General features: G+C 36.1%; 1 protein-coding gene across 8 annotated transcripts in view; it reads left to right on the top strand.

Moving 5' to 3' along the window:
• The window catches only part of LOC106673701 (teneurin-m), a 574,800-nt gene that overhangs the window by 538,371 nt on the left and 10,342 nt on the right, over positions 1 to 26,087 (top strand). For 2 of the 8 annotated variants that reach the window (XM_024226691.1, XM_024226694.1), the window contains 19 exons: positions 10,012 to 10,167; positions 10,280 to 10,364; positions 10,428 to 10,627; positions 12,211 to 13,944; positions 16,365 to 16,642; positions 16,705 to 16,921; positions 16,996 to 17,190; positions 17,258 to 17,491; positions 17,654 to 17,762; positions 18,031 to 18,257; positions 18,326 to 18,533; positions 19,178 to 19,204; positions 22,493 to 22,706; positions 22,770 to 22,946; positions 23,007 to 23,242; positions 23,318 to 23,490; positions 24,709 to 24,961; positions 25,033 to 25,268; positions 25,343 to 25,500. In XM_024226691.1, the coding sequence (XP_024082459.1) occupies positions 10,012 to 10,167; positions 10,280 to 10,364; positions 10,428 to 10,627; positions 12,211 to 13,944; positions 16,365 to 16,642; positions 16,705 to 16,921; positions 16,996 to 17,190; positions 17,258 to 17,491; positions 17,654 to 17,762; positions 18,031 to 18,257; positions 18,326 to 18,533; positions 19,178 to 19,204; positions 22,493 to 22,706; positions 22,770 to 22,946; positions 23,007 to 23,242; positions 23,318 to 23,490; positions 24,709 to 24,961; positions 25,033 to 25,268; positions 25,343 to 25,500 (5,117 nt within the window). The remainder of the gene's footprint in view (positions 1 to 10,011; positions 10,168 to 10,279; positions 10,365 to 10,427; positions 10,628 to 12,210; positions 13,945 to 16,364; positions 16,643 to 16,704; positions 16,922 to 16,995; positions 17,191 to 17,257; positions 17,492 to 17,653; positions 17,763 to 18,030; positions 18,258 to 18,325; positions 18,534 to 19,177; positions 19,205 to 22,492; positions 22,707 to 22,769; positions 22,947 to 23,006; positions 23,243 to 23,317; positions 23,491 to 24,708; positions 24,962 to 25,032; positions 25,269 to 25,342; positions 25,501 to 26,087) is intronic. The other 6 variants (XM_024226697.1, XM_024226692.1, XM_024226698.1 and 3 more) reach the window with 6 other exon arrangements.

Below are 26,087 nucleotides of genomic sequence, written 5' to 3'. Positions count from 1 at the left end.
CACCAACAGCTCATCTTTAAAATTGCATCCCAGCGAATTGTCTCGTACCCCCCTCGCCGACTACTGGCTATGGTCGCGTGATCTCCGCAGTGACAACGAAAGTGATAATGACATAAGTATTAATAAAATATTAAACAGACAATATTTTAGCGGCATTGGAGTACTGCCAATGGGTATTTTCTCTATTCTGGTTTTAATTTTGTATATATTTCCTCTCTCATTGTTACATATTAGCAAATTGAAGGTAGTTGTAATGTACTGCAAATTAAAAAAAAAAAGATTTTTCTTATCGTGTTCTTTTTAAAATGAATTAGATAGGTAAAGAATGTGAAAATTCCTTTAAACGCCAGCTAGTTTTAGTAGAGGATGGGTGTCACTTGGTAATGAATAAGTAGAGACTGCCTAATAACGGAATCAAATATTGGTTCCAGCTAAGCAAATAGCCGACTTCTCTAATTGTGGCAACTTTACAATACACTAAGTCAAAGAGAGGCAATCCACTCTCAACTCTGCTATTAATGCAATGCGTAATGGCGCGAAACGCTTGCAATAACTTGCACAACTTTATGCCTCAAACTTTCAGCCTAAATAATTCTGCGAGTGGAACTTGCCTACGTGCTTCCAAACTCGCCCTTTATAACTGGCTACACACTCCTCATTAACTCTTATCTCCGTTTATTTTATTCTTAACAAGCGTGAGTTTGGCATTCTTAAACGAACTTTATTTGATGGATTACCGCCTGGAGGAATAATTTCGGCTGTTTCGGACAAACGACTGGAAGTGTTTCGGTTTACTGTCGCTCATAATAACTCTTGTATTTACTTTTACGATGTACCCTGGTGACTGACACGCAGTGTCTCAAAATTTAATCATTTTTCTCGTCCTTCGATTGTCAATCACAATTGACGTTAGTCCATGCTCTCTTTACGAGTTTCATTTTAAACAGGCGTCCATTTGACGAAGTAATTAGAGAGAATGAGGAACTAATAGTTAGCAACTTGGTAACTGAGGTAATCCTAGGCAAACATGAAATATTTTAATTAAGCCTTTAAAACAACACCAAAACCCGCTGAATTTTCTAGAGTGACATTCTAAGAAAAACAATGAAATACAACCTGAGCTTTTTGAACCCCGGCTATCTAGTTGTTTAAGTTCTCCTCGTTTACAGTCTCAAAGTACTTTTAACGCAAGATAAAGATACAATAAGTGTTCTTTTATCGTTACTTAATAAATGAAAGTCCAATTAACAATATCAGGCGATTCGGTATTTCGCCATGTTCAGTATCGAAGACCAACATGGACGATGTCAAAACTACTTGCCTGAAACCAAGCCACACCGAGGGAGGGGATCTTTAGAAGATGTTTCTAAGCTAACTGTAATGGACCTTAGTGCGTGCAGGACTTCTACATCAGTCTTTGCCGAGCAGTGCCGCACTCAGACTTCACTAGCTCTATCACTCGTAACCGTAAAGAACCAGCGACGCAGTTCCAGAGTAGCCATGACTGATGGCCCAGCCACCCACAACGAAAGACTACCTAGATTAGGCCGGTACGGATCCAACCCACTGCGAGTAAACCAATGGGTTTGGAACAGAAGAAATACTGTTGTTACTTGTTCCGTAAAGGTAAAAAAATCATACCAATTTACGATACCAATCTATCAACATTTATAGTGCAGGAAGTCCACTGTAGTACGCGGTTTGGTTTTACATCTATGGTCCACTCTTGTGCACTACCCTCTGCTGCACCACTGCACCACGGGAGCATTGCGGCACACCACAACGATTTTCTTTGACCAGAGTAGCCATGACCGATGGCCTAACATCATCCAACTTATGCGAGCGGTCCGGAGCTATCATTACTATGTTAACGCTTCTGAAACGGAGGTTTTAGATCTACGTCGTCTACCCCACGTGGGTTGTACGAATCCAAACCAAGGCAACTAAATCAATGGGCTTAAAAAATAAAGAAGACAGCTATGTTTCTCACCCCATAGGGGGACACCTTGAAAACATAACCAATCTATCGAATCGATAGAAAATCGGTGTGAGGTAGGTGGTCCGCTGAGTATAGTATTTGAACGGATTTCACAGTTTATCTTGGTTATCTGCATTTAAGGTTTAGTAACATTTTCGTTGTTCATTTATGCGTACAACTACCCACACTAAGACCACCAAACCTTAGATAAGTGAGATTTTGAAGGTGCCCATTGGAGAGTGGCGTCTCACAGACCAACCCAGCAGATAGAAAGACCATAATGATGGTTAACGGCCAAAGTACAAATTCATCACCCTACTGACACAAATAACAGTCATTCCACCTTTCACGACCTTACGAAAAACACTTGAATCCACATAAGGGCATTGCGCTTGCGATTTTCAAACGCCACGACTGAAAAATCGCAATCGCTATGGCAATCAGTGATTCGCTCATTACGACTAGAGTAGTACGAAAATGTGCCTAAGCGAGACAGGGTTTCCAAGAACGACCAAAGGGCAATTTTACAAAATTCATCTTAACTTGAGGGGTGAACCCTGAGAAATTTTTCGGATACCATAGAATGAGTTATGGTAGTTTTTGATCGCAACACTTCTTATCTAACACAGGCAACTTTGAACTTCAGCATTTGTGAAATGTGTATTTTTGAGCTTTTTCAAAACTTTTCCAACTCCTTACGTCAGTAGTAAATTAAATTATAATAGTACATAACGGGGATACAAAAAGGAATTAAAATCGCTCTGTGGACAGACAGAACATACAAAAGGAATTTATATTTACCCCGGGAAAGGATGAATAGTAAAATCTATGGATTGGAAGAGACCCTATTCAATCTAAAACATGTAATTCTCCAACAGTCAGGTTGTGGATGGCCTTGATTAGATTGTTTGCCTCCAACAATGCTACCGCTCAAATCAAATTCCTTTACAACAATCGGCCCCCAACCAGCTTCTATTATCCCCATTAATTAATTATATAACCCCCCCTTAGCTATTCGATTCCATTTCTTTGTAAACCATTCACCTTTTAAATGAGCTGGCTTAAAATGCATATTCTAAAATAATAGGAAAAGTTAATAACTATTTAACTGATCAACTTGCACTTCAGCGGATAGGAAGTGAGAAAATCATAAACCTATTCACTGGCCATTTTCAACTACAATGCAACCTGGAGTAGATTGGTGAAGCATAGACTTGACTCTCAAGGAACAGATCTCTCTACCTCACTCTATCCCTATTTATCTCTGTCGCTCCTCTATATCCAAGGTGTCAACGTAACCCCCCTGATGATTAAAGGAAGAGCTTTTGCTAAAAAAAAATTGTTTAAATTTTGTTTCCTAGGTTAAGTAGTTTTTAAGAAAACCAATGGTGAAACTAGTGAATAAATAAGACTAGATTTATAATAAAACTGGTGACTGGCATATGAATAGACTCGGCGGCAGAAAGACGTTAGTGCAGATATTGTCGGGGAGAAGATGAAGGACACGTTCAGCTGCTTCTTGGTGTGAACACCAACGTAGGCTGATTCCTACTCTTTGGTAGGAAAAACAGGATCGAAGGTTAGACACGGTAGCCCTTAAAGCTTTGGGATCTTGTAAATAGCCATAAGCTTATCCAAGAGCTCTAGATTGCAATACACATTAAATAATGCTCACAACGTGGAAGTCCATGGCGAAAGTAACATTTTGTAAGGAAAAGTCATAGCGAAATGCCCGATAGAGTAGACGGGGATAAAGTGACTCCGATTGTGGGGCAGGCGCTGGTATCTATTAAAATAAACCAAGGGCTATAGTTCTCTCAAGCCTTGGGCAATATGCCACTGTATTTCAGGCATTTGAACACCGTATTAGGAAGATAAAACAGGCTGGTTGTTATCCACAAAATTATCTAGTCGGACAGCTAAAAGCAACAGCCTCATCGGTAGGAAAATCCAGATCCGTTTAGGATCGAAGCAATGCCTCGTCAGACATTGTGTACAGCAACAAAATTACTCTTGTTAAGATACCAGGATGAAGGGGCAAAGGGGCAACGAGGAGTCCGATACATTTGCCAAACCTGTCCTGATACTTTTGCGGATCCAATCTGCCCAAACTTAAATCTATCAATGAGTCAGAATAAAACCTTGATTAAATGGTAAAGGATAGAAGCATGCAAAAAGTCCATTAAACGATCGCAGAAACTAAGGGTAGAACTAAAACCTTCGACATATTAGGACTAGAATGATAATAGAACTGCAGATTCCTGACGCTATGTCTAGCTCAGACCAGCAAAACATAGCTGGCGCAGATATTTTAGCAAAAAGAAGAACCAGTGGTTCATCTCGTCCCGACAAAGGATGTTTCTTTAAGGAGTATCTACTAAACCTAGGAAGCGATAGAACTAGAATAATAATAGGTTTGCTGATTGGATATAGCAGACTTCAAAGGCATATGTACTCGGCGCAGCAGAAACAAACCTGTACAAAATGGGAAAAACAAAAGCCAACGGTATATCCCATCAAGACAATGGATGTTTCCTTAAGGGCTCGGGATCGACTAGTAAACCGAGGACTTGTAGCAAGACTGCGACTCCGGAGGCATATATACTGGGAGTAGCAGAAACAAGCTTGAACAGAAATTGCCAGGAAGAAAAAGAAATAACAATAAAATAATGTCCTCTGTTGGTGCGATGGCCTATCCAAGCCTGAGAGAGGAATAACCAAGGACTAAAGGATACAAACGATAGCCCTTAAGAAAGTTTAAGGATCTGGTAAACAGCTTTAAGCTTGACGAAGAGCTGTAGGTAAAGATGATATTTTCCAACATTTTTTCTAAACATTGGGACTTTGCGCAAAGTCGTAAAGGGGCCGACAAGTAATCTCGACCAAAACCTACGTCAAAAGTTAGCAACCGAAGAAGATTAGGCTCACTCTTCGCTAGGGTTGAATGAGACTGTATTTCTTCCATGAAAGCAAACCAACGATTTCTCCTGGACCACAAATAAATTTACTAAAACTGGCCAGAGCTGTATAAAAATAAACGTTTATTCCATCACGACAGAACCAGATGTTTCTGGAATCTGGAGCAACTGCTAAACCTAGGACGAGTTAGGGCTCGAATGATAATAGTATTGACGACCCCGGAGACAAACTCGAAGAAGAAAAATCTTGTGCGGATATTGCCAGGAAGAACAAGAAACAGAAGAAAATGTACTCAGTTGGTGCGAAGGCCTGTGCAGGACGCGATTACTTCTACTGTGTAAGGAAAAGCCAAGTATCAAACCTTAACAAAGCTTTCAGAGCTTTAGTCAATGATGAAGATTACACCATTATATCCTCAGAACGTAAGGTTATACAGAGGACGATTCCTTAAACCTATAACCATAAACCAATAGCCTATGGAAACTTGCGTCTGCTACTACCTTTAGACACCTAAGCTAAGCTCGATAAAAGTTAAATCAATAACAGTTTCTTTTAGGAGCATGTCCCATAACGCATTTGCCGTATTTTCTTTGTGAGCTTTTATGAGGTAACTTTCAGAGAATATTCAGGTATTTACCTAAGGTGTATAAGTAATTTTCAACTTGTATTTTGATTAAGTTGTAAGATTTTCATCTATATATGTTGACTCGTAGTTTAGTCCTTTCGTGTACAACTTTCTTAGGTTTATAACGTCCGACGAGGAGGAAGACGAAAGAACTGTAGGGAAATCTTTGTTTATATTTAAAAAATCATGTTAAAAATAGCGGAAAGGATATAAATATATATTTTTAAAAGCACGGCGTTTGCGTTTTTAGAAAGATGGTGATAAACCGCCTTCTGGATAGGCCCTGATGGATATATTTTAACACGGAGGGTTCTCCGGGCGGATCCACCCCCCCTCCGTTGGATTCTCTTGATAAATGATACATAATGTCTAACTGATTGCCGCATCTTGGCTTTCCATGGTTTCTTTGGATATTACGGTTGTCGCCGGTTCGTCCTCAGGATAGGTTTCCCTTCTCCGATAACATGCAGATATATTACACTAAACGAAATTCTATATGGCCTCCTCTTTTATTTAGCCATCCATCATTGTGAGCATTAATACTGTTTCCTCAGCTGTCGACTGTGCTTGACGTTCCTAGGACAAACTTATTTGTCCTTGCCCAAAACGTCACGTCTTGAACTTTATACAAACCAAATCACCATTTTGGCGTACGATGATTTTTCGCTTTTGAGTTTTGAACTAGACAAAAAAAAGGCCCGTCAGATAGAAACATAAAAAGAGGAGAAGTGAACTTTCATGATCAGAGATAATTAAACATCATTTTAAACGATAAATTTATGCGTTAAATAGATTAAGCAAGTTATAAACCATTTAAATGAGAATGAAGACACGCGAGAAACAGGCATTGTTTTAAATTTGTAGACGCATGGAAAGAAAGGGTGTGGATAAATCACAATTGACTATTTTACATAGCAACTCTCTCGTGTCGAATTAGGAAGGGCCCGGATCGTTCCTCGTTTGCTCTCCCGGCAGCAATGAATACCGTTCCGCAAGGGTGCGACTTCTAATTCATCACCAATTCGATTCAGCAAAAAAACCATTTGAGTCATTTATTAAGTATATGAATAGTGTACACCGTTCAATACGCACCATTTTTAAAACATAGATATATTTTTGCGCTTGGTACAACATGTTTTTACGTGGACATTTATGCGACTTGGATTTGGCATCACCATGTAGTAGACATGGGTTAAGCCGGGAACACACCCGATGCTACGCCATGCGACGCTACCCGATACTACCCGACGCCTTGCCACGTTTTGGTGGGGTGTGCACATCTATCCGACGCAAGTACACGTCGCGTACAGTCCACAGCGTTTATCACAATAATCACTATCACAATCGCAACGCATCTTTTGTTCTTAATGCACTATTTTGAGCAAAACCTTGTACAGCCATGTAATAAATTGTTTGTTAAATTTCATGAGCACAACCATCTAATAAATTGTTTGTTAAACTTAATTAGTTTAAATACAGTTACTCCTAACTATCATAATTAAACAATGTTTATAAAAACTTATGCATTTTTGATCTCGTTTAATTTGGTTTACATTAAAATAACATGTTGTAATTAACATAACGACAAAATTACATGTACTTAGTTTGAAATAAACTACAAAAAATATGAATTAAATGTTATGAGCAAAACCGTGTAATAAATTGTTCCAATTTTAGTATATGTACCGCGGAAGCAAGTACAATAAATTGTTAGTTAAATTCATTATATTAAAAAATCGTATTCCGATGTTTTGATTAATTTTCAACCAAACCATTAAAATTAATTTTTTAAATAAAAAGTAATTAATTTTTAATCACAGTTAATTTGGTTTATATTAAAATAAATATTTTGTAATTAATATAACGACAATAATACATGTAGTTTGAATAAAAATATGAGTGTCTTCGACTGTACTCGATGCGACCCGACGAAAATCCGGACAATGGGGATCGCAGAGCGTCGGGTAGGTTAGCGTGGCATAGCATCGGATAGATGTGCACGGGGGTAATGCAACCTTATGGAAAATCGGAATTTGGATTTGCGTCGGGTAGCATCGGGTAGCGTCGCATGGCGTAGCATCGGGTAAGTGTGTTTCTGGCTTTAAGTTAGTTTAGGATCGGTTACGTTAAATAGACTTAAGGTTAGGTTAGATTAGGTGTTCGATTACGTTAGGCACCGTTAGGGTTTTGGGTAGATTTGATTAGGTTTAGTAGGGTTAGTGTTAGGTTATATTAAGTAGTGTTAGGGTTAGGGGCTAATTAGTTTATGTTTGTCAGGGTTACTGTTTTGGTTAGAATAGGTTAGGTTTAATAGGGGTAGTGATAGGTTATATTAAGTAGTGTTTAGGTTAGCGACGGGTTAGGTTACGTTGGACAGGGTTAGGGTTTTTGTTAGATTAGGTTAGGGTTAGGTTATGTTAGGTAGTGTTTCGGTTAGATATTAAGTCATATTAGGCAGTGTTAGGGTTAGGTTACGTCGGTCAGGGTTAGATTAATGTAAGGGGGCGGGTTAGTTTACATATATATGATTCTATGTTGTTGTATTTTTCTGAAGTGGAGAAAACATATGGAATATTTATTCCTTCGATCTTTGTATCGTCCTTGACGTTTTGAGAAAAAATATATCTTAATACTTTTGACACGATTGCCTCCACACTAGAAAACAAAGAGTATTCATGGAAGCCCAGGCTTTTGAAAGGGTCACCCAAGCTTAAAAACTTAAACGCTTCCTACCCACCTCTTGATACTTAAACCTTGAATCCAATTTAACGGATGCTTTGAAGTGTGCGTCAATAATCAGATATTACACCAATAAAACCAATATCCCACAGGGTAACATTTTTAGTAAATTTCCTATGACCTACACCATCCACCTACGTGGATGATTTGTCTTCTAATGCTAAGCCGTTTCAAAACCCCAAAAAGACTTGGAGTTCAATCAAACACTGGTGCAGTGAAGGACAAGACTGATTAAAAACGTACAGTGTCTGAAAAATTGAAAAAAAGTCCTTCCGCTGTTCATCAACAACGAAGAATTACCGACTTTCACTGAAGTCAGATATTTAGGACTATAACTAGACTGTCGTGCACTCCCTTCAAAAGACTTAAGAGACAACATAACATAAGACTTGATCAACTATAAATACTTTTAAAACTAAAATCTGTTTGAAACAAAACTTGACCAAATCCCCCACGTCCAATCTTGTCAGTCCATTCATTTCAAAAGTTCTTTACTTACTATCCACAATAAACTATACACGCGCGCTGGTCGGTCGTAAAAACTAATTGAAATGCTTAAAAGAAAAATGGCAATGGTTTAAAAGAGAGTCTCACCAAGTTGAGTGACTGCGCCATACCCCGCTTTGATTGTCCCAAGCGACCGGCAAGAGGAGCTGTAGGAAAAATGCACTAAATGCAAAATGAACCAAAGGAAAGATGGAAATTTAACCAGGCCTGGCCTATGTTAAGAGCTCTGTCCGAACCCGCCGTGATGAAGTATGAGTTGAACGGCGATCTTGACGCGTCATTTGCAAATATTGTTTGGCGAGCTATTCGCGGAAGCAAAAGGCTGCAAATAACGAGATAGAAACTGGAAGTAAGGAAAACTAGTAGTTAAGAGATGGGAGCTATCAAAACAAAATATATGTTGGAACCAAATACGTCGGAGGTACAAGAACCATGTATGGTCTACCGGAGGCAAAAGCACTCTATGTTGTTCTTAATTATGCTCTTCTGTTCTTAACATAATTTGCCATATCTAGTCAATTTGAGTCGTTTGTCAATTTTTAAATTTCCTGACCTTTTCACTCATCCTTACCAAACACTTTCCTTAAAAAACCCAACTTGGACAGAATGCCGTAAAGTGGAAAAGGTCTTTTGTGAAATTTTGAAAAACAGTGACAGACCATGCAGTAATCATCACTATATTTCCAAATGTGGTATTGGATTGAGTCAAAACATCAGTACTTTCACAATCTTTCAGTGTTCATTTGAGTTAACCCCAACAGAACGAGTTATTGAGATTTTTTATTTTTATATTTCATAAGTCCAAATTTTCTGTTTTCTTAGTTTTAATGTTCGCAATTTTTTCCCCACTCCTACCTCCTATATTTCAAGTTATTAAATCAGCTATTGACTTGAAGTAGGTAGAGTTAAGACCCTGGAGTTGTAGTCATCAGACTTCTAGCAGCCAGTGCAACTTTTTATGAAGAATCTATCCCATTGAATTTGTTAAACCTGAAAGCCCGAATCGGCTTAAAAAGACTTATTTTTACATGAGGCTTGATATTATTGATAATCTATACCAAGATTGATGCCTTTCTTTGACATGAGTCAACCCCCCCCCCTAAAAAAAAGATCTCTATGAATGATCCAAAATCAAATTTCAAACATACCAATATAACAAAGGATGTTTAGAGACTATCAAGTTCAATTTGAACCTCACGTAAATAGATGGAATTTATATAGATTTGTTTTGTTTTTATTCTAGGTTGCTTGTTTGATTCAGTACCTGATGTGCCTCCTCGAAATCCAGCAATGAATAGGCACAATGGAAGGCTTCCTGCATCCCATCCTCCCCATGAGCTTGACTTTGAACCTTCTTGTGTAGTCCGTTCCTCATCTGGCAGTGTATATATTCCTTCAGGTTTGTTGTTTTAGAATTCCTCTCTTTCCTTCACCATCCTACTACATTCTTTCTAACAATTTTATGTATTTTACCAATGTCTTTTTTTCATAGTATAATGATATTGTTGCAGATATACCAAAAGGAACATTAGATTACAAGTCCAATTCATCTTGTAGTAGTCCGTCAAAAGCTGAAATGCAAAAGAATACCGAAAGGTAGATAAAACTCAATGTTATTTTTATTTAAATTATGTTTATTAATGTGGTTTTTTTTTCTAGATGCTCGCTCGGTTTTGGGCCTCCAGTTCCAGTATTACCAGTGAGGAGTAATATCCGTAGGCCAAACTCGAATCATCACTTTCCACCTCCACGTTTTCAATTTCAGAAAAGTCTTACCTCAAAGTGTTCATGGAAATGTGCAGCTATCGTTTGCATTATACTTTCACTTGTTTTAACAGCAGCGTTAACGTACATGGCCAGTATGTATTTAAAGAAAATTTGTTTTATAATATTTAATTTATCCACCTGCAGCCCTAGTTGCAATAAGTAAATTTGATAATATAAATATTAAGATAATTTAATTTGAGACTCCTGGCAAGAGAAGCAATCCGCAGCAAATTCACGATTGCCTCTTCTGCCAACACAAAATAATTCCAGGTAGGGTTATTGAAAGTTGTTGGATGAGAAGAATGTGCAGAAAGGGTGGAATTTCTTATAACATGTTCTTACAAGTTCCAGAAAGAAATGGTGGTCAGTGTTGATAGTTTCATTGGAGAAGTAAAAGTGAGCACTAAGACCCACCACACATTACAAACTTTTATTCAGCCGACTGTTTAGTTGGTTGCTTATTCAAGTAATACCTTCCTGACTAAATAGTCAGATCGGTTGCCTGATTCCATTTCAACTAAAAAGTATCAACTATCAGCAGACTGTTTTGTTGGTTGCTTATTCAGGCTGATACCTTCCTAGTTGGATAGGTTGACTGATTCCTTTCCAGCTGAAAAGTATCAACTTTTTATCAACTCCATCAAACATAATTTCTTTTGTTTACTTTGATTCTCCTTTTGTTGTATTAGTCTTCTAATAGGGTGGCTTTAAAAATAATAGCTTACAACTGTTTTGTTGAAGTGAGAAAATAAGATAGCTGTGTTATTAGCAAAGGTGAAGATAGAACTGTATATTGCAAAAAGGATTGGGCCAAGGATACTCCCTTGGAGGACTCCAGATTTTGCAGGATAAGGTAGCCCCTGAGAACGTTTTTCACAGTAAACCCAGCTGCCATATCCATTCAAAAGTGTGGGCTAAGTCCAGAAAATCATCCAAGCAATGTGCATGTTCTTGGATGAATATTCAGTCCCAGATATTGTACTATATAAGCAATCAATATCAGTATGTCATGAAGTCAAAATGTAGGGCACATATATTTATATTTCTTTTATTCACTTTCATTCTCCTTTTGCGGTCCCAATCTTCTAATAGAGTAGTTTTGAAAGAAAGAGCTTACTGTGAGTTAAAGGACAGCTATGTTGTCAGCAAATGTGAAGATAAGTGTGCTTAGAGAAATCAAAATGTCGGCAGTGTATATTGTAAAAAGAATCAAACCAAGAAAAATTCCTGTGGTGACTAGATTTTACAGGATATGGTGACAATTACTGGGAAGTATCTGAAATTTGACAGTAAATTGGGTATCGTAGTATGAAAACTGATTCTTATATGTCAAGAAGTTTTCTATGTAAGTTGTGCACCACTTTAAGGGTAATAAGGTGTCCTGAAGCTTTGTTGATGAGCAGGTTTTTTTATGGCATACACATTATCGGTAGGAATGAATGCTTTAGGTAGCAATGAAAATTTTGGTGTGGCACAGTACAAAATCGTTGTGTAATCTAACTACTAAAGATTCACTTTTTCAGAGTAAGTTCTAATCCAGGATGAGCTGTCATGAGATGGTACCACCAGAAAAATAAATTTAAAAACTGTTACCAAATATTATGCATTAATAAAACTATTTATACATTTACTTCAATTTTATGATAATTCTAATGCGTATATTTTTATTTTGCAGTGTCTGACATTTTGAACTGGTCATATAACCCAAAAGCTTGCTCTGTTTTGGTGGACGATGAGGAATTAAGTGAGACACTTGTTAAAAGTTTGCCGGAAGGGACTGTAAGGAATACAACTCGTGCTAAGCCATCAACGTCTGCTTCCGCTGGAGGTAGGGAAGGTCCATATAAAATCAAAGCAAGGCAACGTAGAGATTTAGCCTTGCATGCTCCCAGTGTTTTGCATGAAGTAAGGCATGCTTCACCCTCAAAAGGCACAGAGATTAATCACACTAACACCCCCCTACCTCATTCCGATAAAAAAGTTACAAATGATAAAAGTATTAATTTACAAAGTACAATACAGACATACTCAACCATGGCGAAAAGGAAAGGATATATGAATAGTTTCACAAACAACAGATTGGTCTCTTCTAACAACCTGATGAGCATGAAAAAAGAAAGCTTTCTCGATGAAAAAAAGAAAACTTATCTCAAACCTGATGATCCACAGTTAACATTACAACAGTTGAAAGGAATCCAACGAAACATTTTGAAAAATGGCATATTTGAAAAAGTTTTGTTTAATGCTATTGGGCCAGATTCCAAGGTTAATCCAGAGAAATTATCAAAGAAAAGCATCCATGCTTATTCTTCACTTGGTGCTAATAATTTTAAAGATGCCCAAGTTAAAAACAAACAGCCTATAACCATTAGTTTCAAAACCTCGCTAAAAGATCATTTTAAATCTCAGTTACAGCACACACCTACCAACTCTGATGAGTTATACCAAAATGACAAGTTTCAGTCAGATTACAGTGCACGTGATGCATCGAATGCAATAGTAAGAAAAACAAGACATTTCAATTCCAACCAAAGGATCAGTGTTCAGAAAGAAATTAATTTTCAATCTAACAGTGACATAGTCTTCTTAAAACCTGAGACTTCAAATCATCCATCATATGTTTATAATGTATATAACAAAGGTGAAACAACAGACAAATTGAAATACGATCATTTTGTGAACGAAAATGCGCAAGAGCATCTGCCAAAATCTGAATCCTCTTCTCATATTACCCATAATACGACTAATAAACATATTTTCATTAACTTTTCTAATCCTAAAAACCATGAAGAGCACGATACTAAAATTATTGTTAATATAACAATTGGAACTCAGCATTTTAGCAAAGAAGAAACTAAAAATAATAGCCTATATGTCATTTCACTTTCCTTACCAGGTGGTAATCATTACGATTTTAATAACAAACTTTACGTTAAAAATAATAAACTCTCAACTACTTCCAATCCGCCAACAACAAAAATACCCTCTACTAAAGGGTACTATTCACTTGGCGGAGTTTGTGAGTGTTCCTGTCCAGATAACAACGGTGGAATGAATGACAAAAATATTTCAGGTCTAGCAGAAGATAGCACTGAATATTTTACAGAACCTTTTGCAAGCACAACAGATGATCCTAATGTGTTAACATCCTCATCAGATATTAATATTTATGAAAGTACGACTGAAGACGGTTTTCCAAAAGTTGACATTTCTTATGAATATGATCAGACAACAGATCAAGAAAGTACAACAGCTAACGAATCAATCTTTCCTTCACTTGCAAATGATTCAGCGACAACTTACGATACAAATTCTTACATTTCGACTACAGAAAATTATGAGGATGTCAGCACTTCATTATCATGTCCAGAGGTGACACCGCCACCTCCAGTCATTTTATTACTTGAAGGTGAGAAGTTTTTTTTCCTTTTGTTTTTGTTTATTAATGCAATTGTCTTTTTAAAACATAAAAAAATAATCAAAACATAATCTAATATTTATATCATTATTTTCATCATATTCGAGCCAGATTTATCGCAAGCTTAATCCGTCGTAAAACTAAAAATAAACTGTACAAATCACATAATTTTTTAAATTATCATTTTGTATAGAATATTTTTTGTTGAATTTTACCGCTCAATTTGTAGGACATTTTATAATAAATCTACCAACGAAGTTAGAGTCGTTAATCCCTCTGTGGTGTAGTGTGGTCGAAAATGGATTGCATTCTAATAATTATTAACTTGGGTCTTTAGACTGCATGGAAATTAGGCATTCTGTATTGGTAGAAAATGGCATGTTATCATTTATAAATGCATTTTTTTTAATAATTATTCATTACAAATAAACACAGGTATTAGAAATGTATGGTGCATTTAATTTTTTTTTTTTACACCCATGCACTTTTGCTATGTTATAGTGTTAGATGAAATAGTTTCTAAGTGCTACTATTTATTACAATTTTATTAGAAAAATATGGTCTCTTTACATAATGAAAATCATAATATGTTGCATGCAATGAACACGTCTTCATAGTAATTGCAACTCTATGCACCTAATGAACACGAGGGCAGGGATTCAGCACATAACAATTTCAATTAAGAATAGTATAAAAAATGTAGTAATTGTAAAGTGATTTTGACAGCTTGTCCACGACACCCAATGCTTTCCTATGGGATGTTAAGTTCTTTCGAATTTCTTTACTTTTATTGGCTTATTCTAGCTTATATTACCCACACTGGTGGTTCTTCATTTGTATCCCAGCATAGCCCATGGAATTTTAATGGTGAATAATATGGAGAAAATATTCTAAACTAGTTTTACCCCTTGTCCAAAACACCTAAAGTCTGGTGGGACGTTAACCTCTTCTGTTTGACAGAAATTTATTTACTTTGACTGCAGTGGCCCAGTGGTTAGGTTGTCTGACTTGTATTTCCCACGCTGGTTTGAATCGCAACATAGCCCATGGAATTTTAATTGTAAATAATAGGAACAGAGTACAATAAAGCGATTTGACCTCTTGTCCACGACAGCCAAAGGTAGTTTGACATTAAGCCCTTTTTTTTTTTTTGTGGCAGAATTACTTTCCTTTTGGGACAGCAGAGGTTAGGGTGTATGATTTGTATTTGCTAGAGGTTCTAGATTCAAATAAATAGCCTTGTACTTTTTTTTTCAAGAATATTTTCTAAAAAAATATTGGTCGTGACACCCAAAGGATATTTGGATGTTATTCCCAACTGTATGACTGAAATAGCTTTACTTCGCAGATTATCTTTTAAGCTTAATTAAGTTTAATTAGCATCATTTGTGCATTTGGCTTTTTCTCCTTTTGTTAAGTATGATGTCTAATGTTACCTGGTTCATTTATGCATTGGATAATGTATTTTAAATGTTAAACTTTGCATGGGGAACATTTTTTTGAACATTATTCTATAAAAAGAAAATAAATAACAATGCCCAAGTTATTAGATGTTCATTTAAAACATCTACATGTCTAAATAGTATATCATTCAATTAATAGATGATAATGATGATGATGATGATGAGGATTCTAGTAAGGAGGTTTTGGTATTCTCCGAGCACTACAGCTTTGTAGCCTGTACTTTTCCCAGTTCCTCAGTTCAATTCAATTGACTCGATCCTTTTTTTTTAATGATCTAGTAGGTGGTCACTGTTCTTCAATTTTTTTTATAGTAACTGGAGTATTAGTACAGTTCTATTATTTGTTTATTATTGATCTGTTTTCTTTTTTCTATTATTGCCACAATGTGTTACTTGCATATGGTCATGACCAAAAGGTCATCTTAGGAGTCTCCATGTGACTCTTTGACGTATCAGTGCTTAGTGTAAAGGTGTGAATTCAACATTAACATTTAATCGAGAGCTATTTGAAAAAATCAAATAAAACTTACAAACAAATTTAATAAGATAAGTCTACTAGTAGGAAGAATAAATAAACCTAAATAATTTTTATAGAGTCATTTGTTAAGTTATGGTTCACTTGATTTGACTGTGAAAAAATATTTGTTTTTAACATTAAATTAAAAGAAGTAATCATTCTTGGACCTTATTCAAATATATAATATGTAAAACAACTACGATTTCTTTAAATCAATTTTTATTTTAGAATTTGATTGCCTTTATAGATTAATTTTGCATTAGCCTTTTAAGCAATAAAATCTTTTTGGGTGTAGATTTTTTTTTAAGTAGCAGTTTTTAGTTGCATGCAAATTGTAGGTTTTCTATTTCTTAACTTTCTTTAATTATATAATCAATTAATACACAATTGTGTTTAAAGTGAATCTAATTTGTTATTTTATTTCTTCAAAGGTGGGAAAACATTTCCTGCTCGATCGTTCCCTCCAGATGGAACTACTTTTGCACAAATTACATTAGGAAAGCAGTTAACAAATGAAATCCCTCCTTATGGTTATTGGAATATGCAGTTTTACCAATCTGAGCCTGCGTATGTTAAGTTTGATTATAATATACCAAGAGGAGCCAGCATAGCAGTTTACGGAAGAAGGAATGCTTTACCTACGCATACGCAATACCATATACTGGAAGTTTTAAACGGTTTTAAGGCACGGAGTACTCGTGCTTCTCATGTATGTGTTAATTTTTGTATTTTACAGTCTGTTTTTATGCTAATCGAAAATTTTAATTTCAGTCTGTTGTTAAAAAAGAAGTAACGCATTACTTGGAACCAGGACATTGGTTTCTTTCTTTGTATAATGATGACGGTGATCCCCAAGAAATTGTTTTCGTTGCTTCAGTTTCAGAAGATATGACGCAAAGCTGTCCAGGCGGTTGTAGTGGGAAAGGTCAATGTTTAGTCGGCCATTGCCAATGCAATCCTGGTTTCGGTGGAGAAGACTGTAGTGAAAGTATGTCTGATGTTAAATTTTATGTAATTAAATTTTCTGATTTTCTATCAATGTTTATGTTTATTTTTTTTAAGGTGTATGCCCTGTGCTATGCAGCCAACGAGGAGAGTATATAAATGGCGAGTGCCAATGCAATCCAGGCTGGAAAGGGAAAGAATGCAGTTTACGACATGACGAATGTGAAGTGCCTGATTGCAATGGACACGGACAATGCACTAACGGTAAATGTGTTTGTGCCCGCGGGTACAAAGGTCGATTTTGCGAAGAAGGTAAGCCACACAATAATATTTTATTAAACCTAATTTTCCATTAATATTTTTATTTCATTGCAAATAGTCGACTGTCCTCATCCGACATGCATGGGCCATGGTTATTGCGCAGAAGGAGTGTGTTTGTGCAAAAAAGGATGGAAAGGCACGGATTGTAGCGAGACAGATAACGAGGCTTTGCAGTGTCTTCCGGACTGTTCAGGACACGGGCAATTTGACGTTGAAACTCAAACCTGCACGTGTGAACCTATGTGGTCAGGCGAGGACTGCTCCAGAGGTGAGAGGCGAAAGCATTTCATAGGTACGCCATCGTACCTAATCTAATTAAATCCGTTTTCTAAAAAGAAAATTTATATATTTCCAAATTTTATTATATAAATGTATATCAAATTATTAGTTAAGTTTAGTTGTTTTTTTTTTATTTGGCACGTCATTAATAAAATATTTTTTCTTTTACCAACAGAACTGTGCGATCTAGATTGTGGACCCCATGGGCATTGTGTGGGAGATGCTTGTGTCTGTATGTCTGGTTGGGGAGGAGAATATTGCAACATGAAACAATGTGATCAAAGGTATTATTTTGTTGTGATTTTAAATTTAAAAAAAAAACTTGTACGTAAAGTCCAGTTTATTGCAAAAAGTAAAGTACAGTATGCAGAATTATTTTAAAAAAATTGTATTCGGTCACTTTAGTTACTCTCTGAAGATACACAAAGTTGAAATGGGGTTGAGTAACATCAACCCACGAATAGATACAATAGACCAAGTACCGGTTCAAAATTATGTTGTAAGCTGTAATATAAAACAAAATTTATTTTAATTTCAAATTAATCTTTTCAGGTGTAATGAGCATGGCCAATGTAAAAACGGCACCTGCCTTTGTGTTACTGGATGGAATGGTAAGCACTGCACCCAAGAAGGTTGTCCGCATGGATGTTCAGGTCATGGCCAATGCCGCGTAAATAGCGATAGCCTCTGGGAATGTCGTTGCAGTGATGGATGGGACGGACGAGACTGCAGCGTTTTATTAGAACAAAACTGCAATGATGGAAAGGACAACGATAAAGGTTTTTTTCTTCATTTACATATTTTTAATAACTAAAACCTTTGCTCATTAATTTTTGTTTTAATTTAGATGGTCTTATGGATTGTGAAGACCCTGAATGTTGTTCTAACCATCTCTGTCGGAGCAGTCAGCTCTGTGTTTCAGCACCGAAACCAATCGATATCTTACTCCGTAAACAACCTCCGGCAATAACAGCGTCATTTTTTGAAAGAATGAAATTTCTAATTGAGGAAGGGAGCTTGCAAAATTATGCTCGGCAAGAATCTTTTAACGAGAGGTATGTACGAAGAACATTGACCGTATTAACTCGTATTCAAAAATGCTACGGGATGCGAGAGGGAAAAATGTTCTCAAGGCTGAATTTCTGCTGATTTGTTGAATATTTGTTTTCTATCGCATCCTGGGACTTAGGAAATGTGGTGCGTTGACTTCCCCTTCCACAAAAATTTAGTGGAATTTTTATATGTTAAGCAATGTTATGTTCATAACTGTTTTACCTAGAAAATTACCTTTTAGACTAGATAATTTATTCCTGTCCACTGTCATCTGTTGAGCATTTTAATCGTGGCTCTTTCTCTATCTTATTGCTTTATTGTGCCCTTTGTGATATCTCATTCCCTCTCTAACTCATATTTGTTTTTACCACAGATTTTTACTTTTGTTGAAGGCATTTTTGTTTTTAAATTGTCTTATTTGCAACTTGAAGTCTCTTAATCTATTACAGTACTTCTATTAATTTAATGAATAAAAACAAACTCCTAGCCTTCAAAAAAGGTAAAAATAAGTGAACTATGTGTTTTAAAATTAACTGCTGTTATTACAATAATAACAATCAGTTTGTTAACACCATGTAAGCTTGTCAGATTAATAATTTTGAAGTTAGCTAACATGGTAATGGCATTCTCTTCTTAATGCTGCTAGTGTGTTTTGGAACCACTTCAATGCAAGGTAAGGTACATTAAAGCTAGGCCATAAGTTGCTCACTAAATGCATTAATAGTATACTTTTTGAGTCTGTCAGTTATCTGCCAAATTATTAAACATAACAGCCAGAGGTAACTGAGCTAACGAATTTTTCATGTTACAAATTCTCACGATTTCAATGGTTTGTATTTGTCATTTGCAGTGTCATAATTCTTTAGTATTTTATATAACCGATTGTTTTTTTGTTTTCATACAACTGAATTAGAATGTATATCATATTGAAAAATACATTTGGCTGTTATTTTCCTTCGCGAATCATTGACCTATTGGCAGATAATGAAATGATTCTTTTTAAATATAAAACGCATGAAATTGGGTGCTGAAAAAAATCTAAAACATTGTAGATACACTTCAAAAATTGATTTACTGTTGAAATTGGGGTTATTTTATTTAAAGAAAGTAATCATTCTGTAACAACTACAAAAAAAATACTATAGATGATTACACATATTCTTTTTTGTAAAAACTCATACATCTTTGATGTGAGAGAACAATTGTAGTTTGGCATGTTTTTTGTTTCCATAAATCCCACCCTGCCTTGATCCTAGTGTTTCGTGACTTTTTAGTTTGCTTCTTTATATATTGAATGCTTTTTTATGTATTTTTTTGTTGTTACCTTAAAAAAAGACCATTTTTTACCATGTATTATGTATGATTCAACAAACCTTGTATTTATCATCTTTACTCGTGATCTAACAAGCAGCATAAAAAAAGCTTTAATATTTCTTTGTATTAGGTTGTAAAATAAGTCCAATTCGATTTTACACGTCTTCAGTTTCATTGGAGATCTTGTATTTTTCCAAGGTGTCTTGCTAATTTAAAATGGAGAATAAATGTATTTGTCTTTTTCTTTTTTTCTACCACAAATCTACTGCAAAGACTGCTAGCAAGATTTTTGATGTGGTGGTGAAAAAATGGAGATGACATTTTTGAGTAAGCACCGTCCTTAAGTGGACATTTTGATTATGATAGATGCAAAGAGCTCTGTTCAACCTTTAACCACGATGATAACCAAATTCAAGCTTTTGTTCTATTTCATCTACACCAGACATCACAGAGACACTTAACATACATCATAAATTCACTAATTTCGTGGTCTGCTTGACCAATTAAATTATTACAATTAATTAAGGTTTTTAGTTGAGATGAAAAAAAGTTAATGACACGAGCGGGATGCGAACCCACGATCTTCGGCTAGATACGCCGCTGCTCTATCACTTGAGCTATTGTGACCTCGATCCACTCAGACATCAACTCCCCATCTCAACCCCACCGTATAAGTTTTCCCTCCTTTTTGCCATTTTTCAAATGTCGTGTAATCGGTTTGGATTCTCGACGACAATTGAAATGGCCACGGAGAGCTTTAGTGAAGTGTACTTCATATTAATTCTTTAAATTCACTAATTTTGTGGTCTGTTTGACCAATTAAATCATTACAATTAATTATGATTTTTAGTTGAGATACAAAAGTCAATGGCACGAGCGGGATTCGAACCCACGATCTTCGGCTTGATACGCCGCTGCTCTACCACTTGAGCTATCGTGACCTCGATCCACTCGGACACCAACTTCCCATCTCAACCGCACCTTTTTGAATTTTCCCTCCTTTTTGCCATTTTTCAAGCGGAAATTGATCAAGCGGACCACGAAATTAGTGAATATATCATAAAAGCGTTTTAAACATCTGAGGAGTCATAGGCCCAAATTTTTACCTAGCAATACCTCTAGGCCCCCACCGTCATTATTCCAAACTGGGATATTGAAGACTTTAGACTCTTCCTCATTCAAGAAGCCCAGGTATGGAGATGCCTGGTGCTTTTCCAGCTTCTGGGAAAACGAAATCGAGTAACTTTGAGTGAGTACCAGGAGATTGAAGACAAATATGCTGACAAACTAGCAAAAACAGGATCAACCCTAACTCTCTTTGGACTGGAACCACAATTTGGCACACACGCAATTTTTTTACAAGCAGAAATGAATAGATGCCTTCTGGTTGAATTCACTTGGCATGAAACAATTAAAAAAGTTCCTTAACTTTTCAACCGGGAAGACAAAAATTTACTTCTCTCTCAGCAAGGAAACTTGGCCGTTGCTTATTTAATTATTATCTCAAAAAAATGGGAAAATTGAGACAGAAACATGCAAACTCTATCATGGAAGAGGCAGAAGCATCAGTACTTGCCCTTTGTGATTGCAAAACATGAATTGATAGAGCCTTTTTAGAAAGGTGATAGTAACTCCTAAAGAAATAAGCAAAGAAGAATCCTCGAAAGTGCTTAACTATCTTAAAGTAATTCACTTTTCAAAGTTTGGAAGTAAAGAAGGGTCAACATCGCAAAACATCTTTTAGGTTATAGGTCCCAATGGAAGAAAAGAAGACATTGGGCACCAGTGAAGAAGAAAAATTAGCTGAGATATCTGTATATGACATATGTCCCATCAATATTCCTCACATGCTGAGAAAAATTAATTGAACCTCATTTCCATCTGAGATTCTCTCCTAAAACACAATTAAAACAATCCATTTTTAAAAGAATTAACTGAAGATGAAAAGTTGTTACAACAATTTTCAGAGAGAAAACGGAGCAAACTGCTGAGTAGTTCAAAAGCCAGATTAAATCCCAAGAAAATGTGCATTTGTGGTGATTGGAAGAGGGCAATTTATTTTGAGCTTTTTTTCAGCCAACCGAACTGTTAATTCCAGAATCCACACAATCAGTACGATTAAAGTTAGCTATTGACCGAAAACATTGGTTAATTGCATGAGGATCCATTTCCACCTGGATAACGCTCGCTTCCATATTTTGTGTCACGAGTCAGAAATTGTTGAAGCTTCGCTGAGTTGTGCTACAAAAGCATTACCCCTTATGATTTTCACTTATTCAAGGCTATGAAGGATACAAATCAAAGAGGTGATTGCTCAAAAACCTGAGAAATTGTGGGAGGACAGATGTTCAGAATTAAATGGACATTTTAATTGAATTTATCATTAAAAAACTCTACAAACTTATTTTACGACCCAATATTTTTGCCAAATATTCATAAAAATAATAATTAACTAAAACAATGAAATGTTGCTTCTCTTGAAATGCAAGATTTGTTTTTAATCAATTTAGTATGTTTTTTAAATTATTATCTCTTCAACCAAGATTTCTTGTAAAGTCAAATATTTGATTCAACTCGATCTTACAATGTGGCAATAAATATTGGTTGTAAATTATTTTAAAACAGTTTTTTATTTTTTTTAATACAGCCGTGCAGGTGTTGTCAGAGGACGTGTTGTCACTACAATCGGCATGGGACTGATGGGTGTGAGAGTTAGCACGTCGAAATCAGAAGGGTTCACATTGACAAGAGAAGATGGTTGGTTTGATTTGTTAGTTAACGGAGGAGGAGCGGTAACGTTACAATTTGGCCGGAGCCCTTTCAGACCTCAAAGCTATATTGTTAATGTACCCTGGAATGAAGTAGGCCTTATTTTCATTATTATTTTTCTGTTAAGTTTAATTTTTAATGTATGGCTATTAAAGGTTGTTATAATTGATACTGTGACTATGTGGACTGGTGAAGACAAGCCTACACAACTTGGCCCTCATGCATGTCGAGCTCATGATTACGACACAATGAGGGCAGTTGTCTTAGCAACTTGGAAGCATGGATTTCAAGGCTCCTGCCCTGACAAAAGTGCTATTCTAGTCGAATCACAGGTAAATGTGAAAAAATACTAATTTTAAAACTTTGTACTTATATTTATTGTTATTTTGAAGGTTGTTCAAGAAAGCTTCCAAATCCCTGGAACTGGGTTGAACCTTGTTTATCACAGCTCGAGAGCTTCGGGCTACCTGTCTACCATCCAACTGCAACTTACACCTGAAAAAATACCCCAAAGTTTAAAACTCATCCATTTACGTATAACAATCGAGGGGATTCTATTCGAAAAGACCTTTGAAGCTGATCCCGTCATCAAATTTACATACGCTTGGAATAGGCTTAACGTTTATAGGTGAAGATAATAAGAATTAAAGCATTATTCACGTGTTTCTGTAAGTATTTATTTTAAAAAAATACAAATTTGAAGGCAACGTGTTTATGGAGTGACTACAGCGCTGGTGAAAGTTGGCTATGAATATGCAGATTGTAAAGATGTAATGTGGGACGTTCAAACCACAAAACTCAGTGGACACGATATGAGCATTTCTGAAGTCGGTGGATGGAATCTAGATATTCACCATCGGTATAATTTTCATGAAGGTAACTGCACATTTTATTTTTATTTAAGCTAAAAATCATTTATGGTTATGAAGTCTGACTCGTATTTGAAATGTTAGTGGTCATATGTTCAAATCCCAGCATAGCCCGTGGAATTTTAATTATGAATAATATAGAGAAAATATTGTCAAGTCGTTTGACACCTTGCCCACAACACCCAAGGGTAGTTGGACGAGAAATTCAACTGTATGACAGGATTTATTTTAGTTTAGGGACCACGGTGTCCCAGAGGTTAAGTTGTCTGACTTGTATTTGCCATGCTTGGAAGTTCTAGGTTTGAATCCCAGCATAACCCATAGAATTTTAATTATGAATAATATAGAGAAAATATTGTCAAGTCGTTTGACACCTTGCCTACAACACCCAAGGGTAGTTGGACAAGAAATTCTACCGTATGACAGGATTTATTTTAGTTTAGGGACCACGGTGTCCCAGAGGTTAAGTTTTCTGACTTGTATTTGCCATGCTTGGAAGTTCTAGGTTTGAATCCCAGCATAACCCATGGAATTTTAATTATGAATAATATAGAGAAAATATTGTCAAGTCATTTGACACCTTGCCCACAACACCCAAGGGTAGTTGGACAAGAAATTCTACCGTATGACAGGATTTATTTTAGTTTAGGGACCACGGTGTCCCAGTGGTTAAGTTTTCTGACTTGTATTTGCCATGCTTGGAAGTTCTAGGTTTGAATCCCAGCATAACCTATGGAATTTTAATTATGAATAATATGGAGAAAGTATTCCTAAGTATTATACTTTGTCTGCAATACCCAATGGCTCTCTCAACCTCTCCTGTTTGACAGGAAACACTTTACTTTTAGTACCGCGGTGGCCAATGTGGCTACATCCGACTGTATTTGCCATGCTAGCTGTTCAGGGTTCAGATCCCGGCACAGCCTTTGGAAAGTTAATCTTGAACTGGAAATGACAACTTGGAATCTTAAAATAGTTGGATATTTTCTACTACTTACACAAGATATACTTTGATTTAAATTTGTAGTTTTATCATCAATGATCATTCTGACCTACCTATTCTCATTGGTTTCGTTTGTCATTTCCCTATCTTCAGAGGTATTACAAGTGGCAGATCAGGATGATCGGAAATGCACAAATATTTCAAGTTTTTTCTATAAAATTTGTATATTTATCATGAACTGATTTTAATATTTGCACATCATGATATATTTTATTATACTAGGAATCCTTCAAAAAGGAGATGGAACAAATATCTATTTGAAACATAAACCTCGTGTTGTTAAAACAACGTTGGGTGATGGCCACCAGCGTCCTCTTGACTGTACTGACTGCGATGGAACTGCTGGAACCAAACAAAGACTGCTCGCGCCAGTTGCTCTTGCATCGGCCCCTGATGGATCAATTTATGTTGGTGACTTCAATCTTGTCAGGAGGATAATGATCGATGGAAGTGTTCGAACTGTTGTTAGATTAAAGTAAGCTTTATTTTTAATTTGTAAAATATAATTAATTGGTCCTATTTTAAATATTTGTATTATTATTGTAGTGTTACAAGAGTTGCATATCGATACCACATCGCATTAAGTCCATTGGATGGTACTTTATACATCTCTGATCCAGAATCTCATCAGATTTTACGAGTTCGTTACACTGATGACTTTTCCGACCCTGAAAGAAATTGGGACACAGCTGTTGGTTCTGGAGAAAGATGTTTGCCAGGAGATGAAGCTCACTGCGGTGATGGTGCCCTCGCCAGAGATGCTAAACTTGCTTACCCTAAAGGCAAATCCTTTCTATTCATCATACTTTTTTTTTAATTTGTGTTGTGTCTTTAACAAGATTATTAATTTTTTTAGGAGTTGCAGTGTCAGCTGACAATGTATTGTATTTTGCTGATGGCACTAATATAAGGATGGTTGACCGTGATGGAATAGTAACCACTGTTATAGGAAATCATATTCATAAAAGCCACTGGAAGCCTATTCCTTGTGAAGGAACATTAAATGTTGAAGAAGTAAGTGTTAAAAAAAATCATTTATGCTGCTGACTTTACATTTCAACACCATCAAATGGCACCATTCTATCTGCTATGTGAATCCTCTCCAAGCAACATCCAAGAACACCCTGATTTTATCAAAGCCTAATGCGAAAAGTGGAGGACAAAGTGTATTTTTATATTTAAAAATCTTGCTCTCCACTTACATCAACAAAGAGACTACAACTCAAGTCAGTTACTTTGGGCTATAGTTAGACAGCACACTTACAAGGAATCCCCACACAAGACTTAAGAGACAACAATTTAGCAAAAGACCTTTTCAAAATGAAGACATTTAGGACTGAAATCTGTTGTGACTGTCAAAGTTTTAACTCTATATAAGAAATGACTGCAACCACTTTCAGTTTTCAAACATCCCACAGCACCCTATCAATCTATCCTAATCCTACTACCCACCCTGTCTATACTTTCCCAGCCCAAGAATCGAGGATCACTGAGTTCTATTCTGAGCCTACTTTAGGTAATGGCATGAGGCTTTCTTCAGTTCAAAGTCCTCAGACAAAACTTATCAAAGCTCCATATTGATAACCTCATTATCCACAACC

Source organism: Cimex lectularius, unplaced genomic scaffold, assembly GCF_000648675.2.
Source record: "Cimex lectularius strain Harlan isolate CLEC.00 unplaced genomic scaffold, Clec_2.1 scaffold4, whole genome shotgun sequence".
Classification (NCBI taxonomy): Eukaryota; Metazoa; Arthropoda; class Insecta; order Hemiptera; family Cimicidae; genus Cimex; species Cimex lectularius.
The sequence above is the reverse complement of the archived record's forward strand: the minus strand, read 5'-3'. Positions and strand labels throughout refer to the sequence as shown.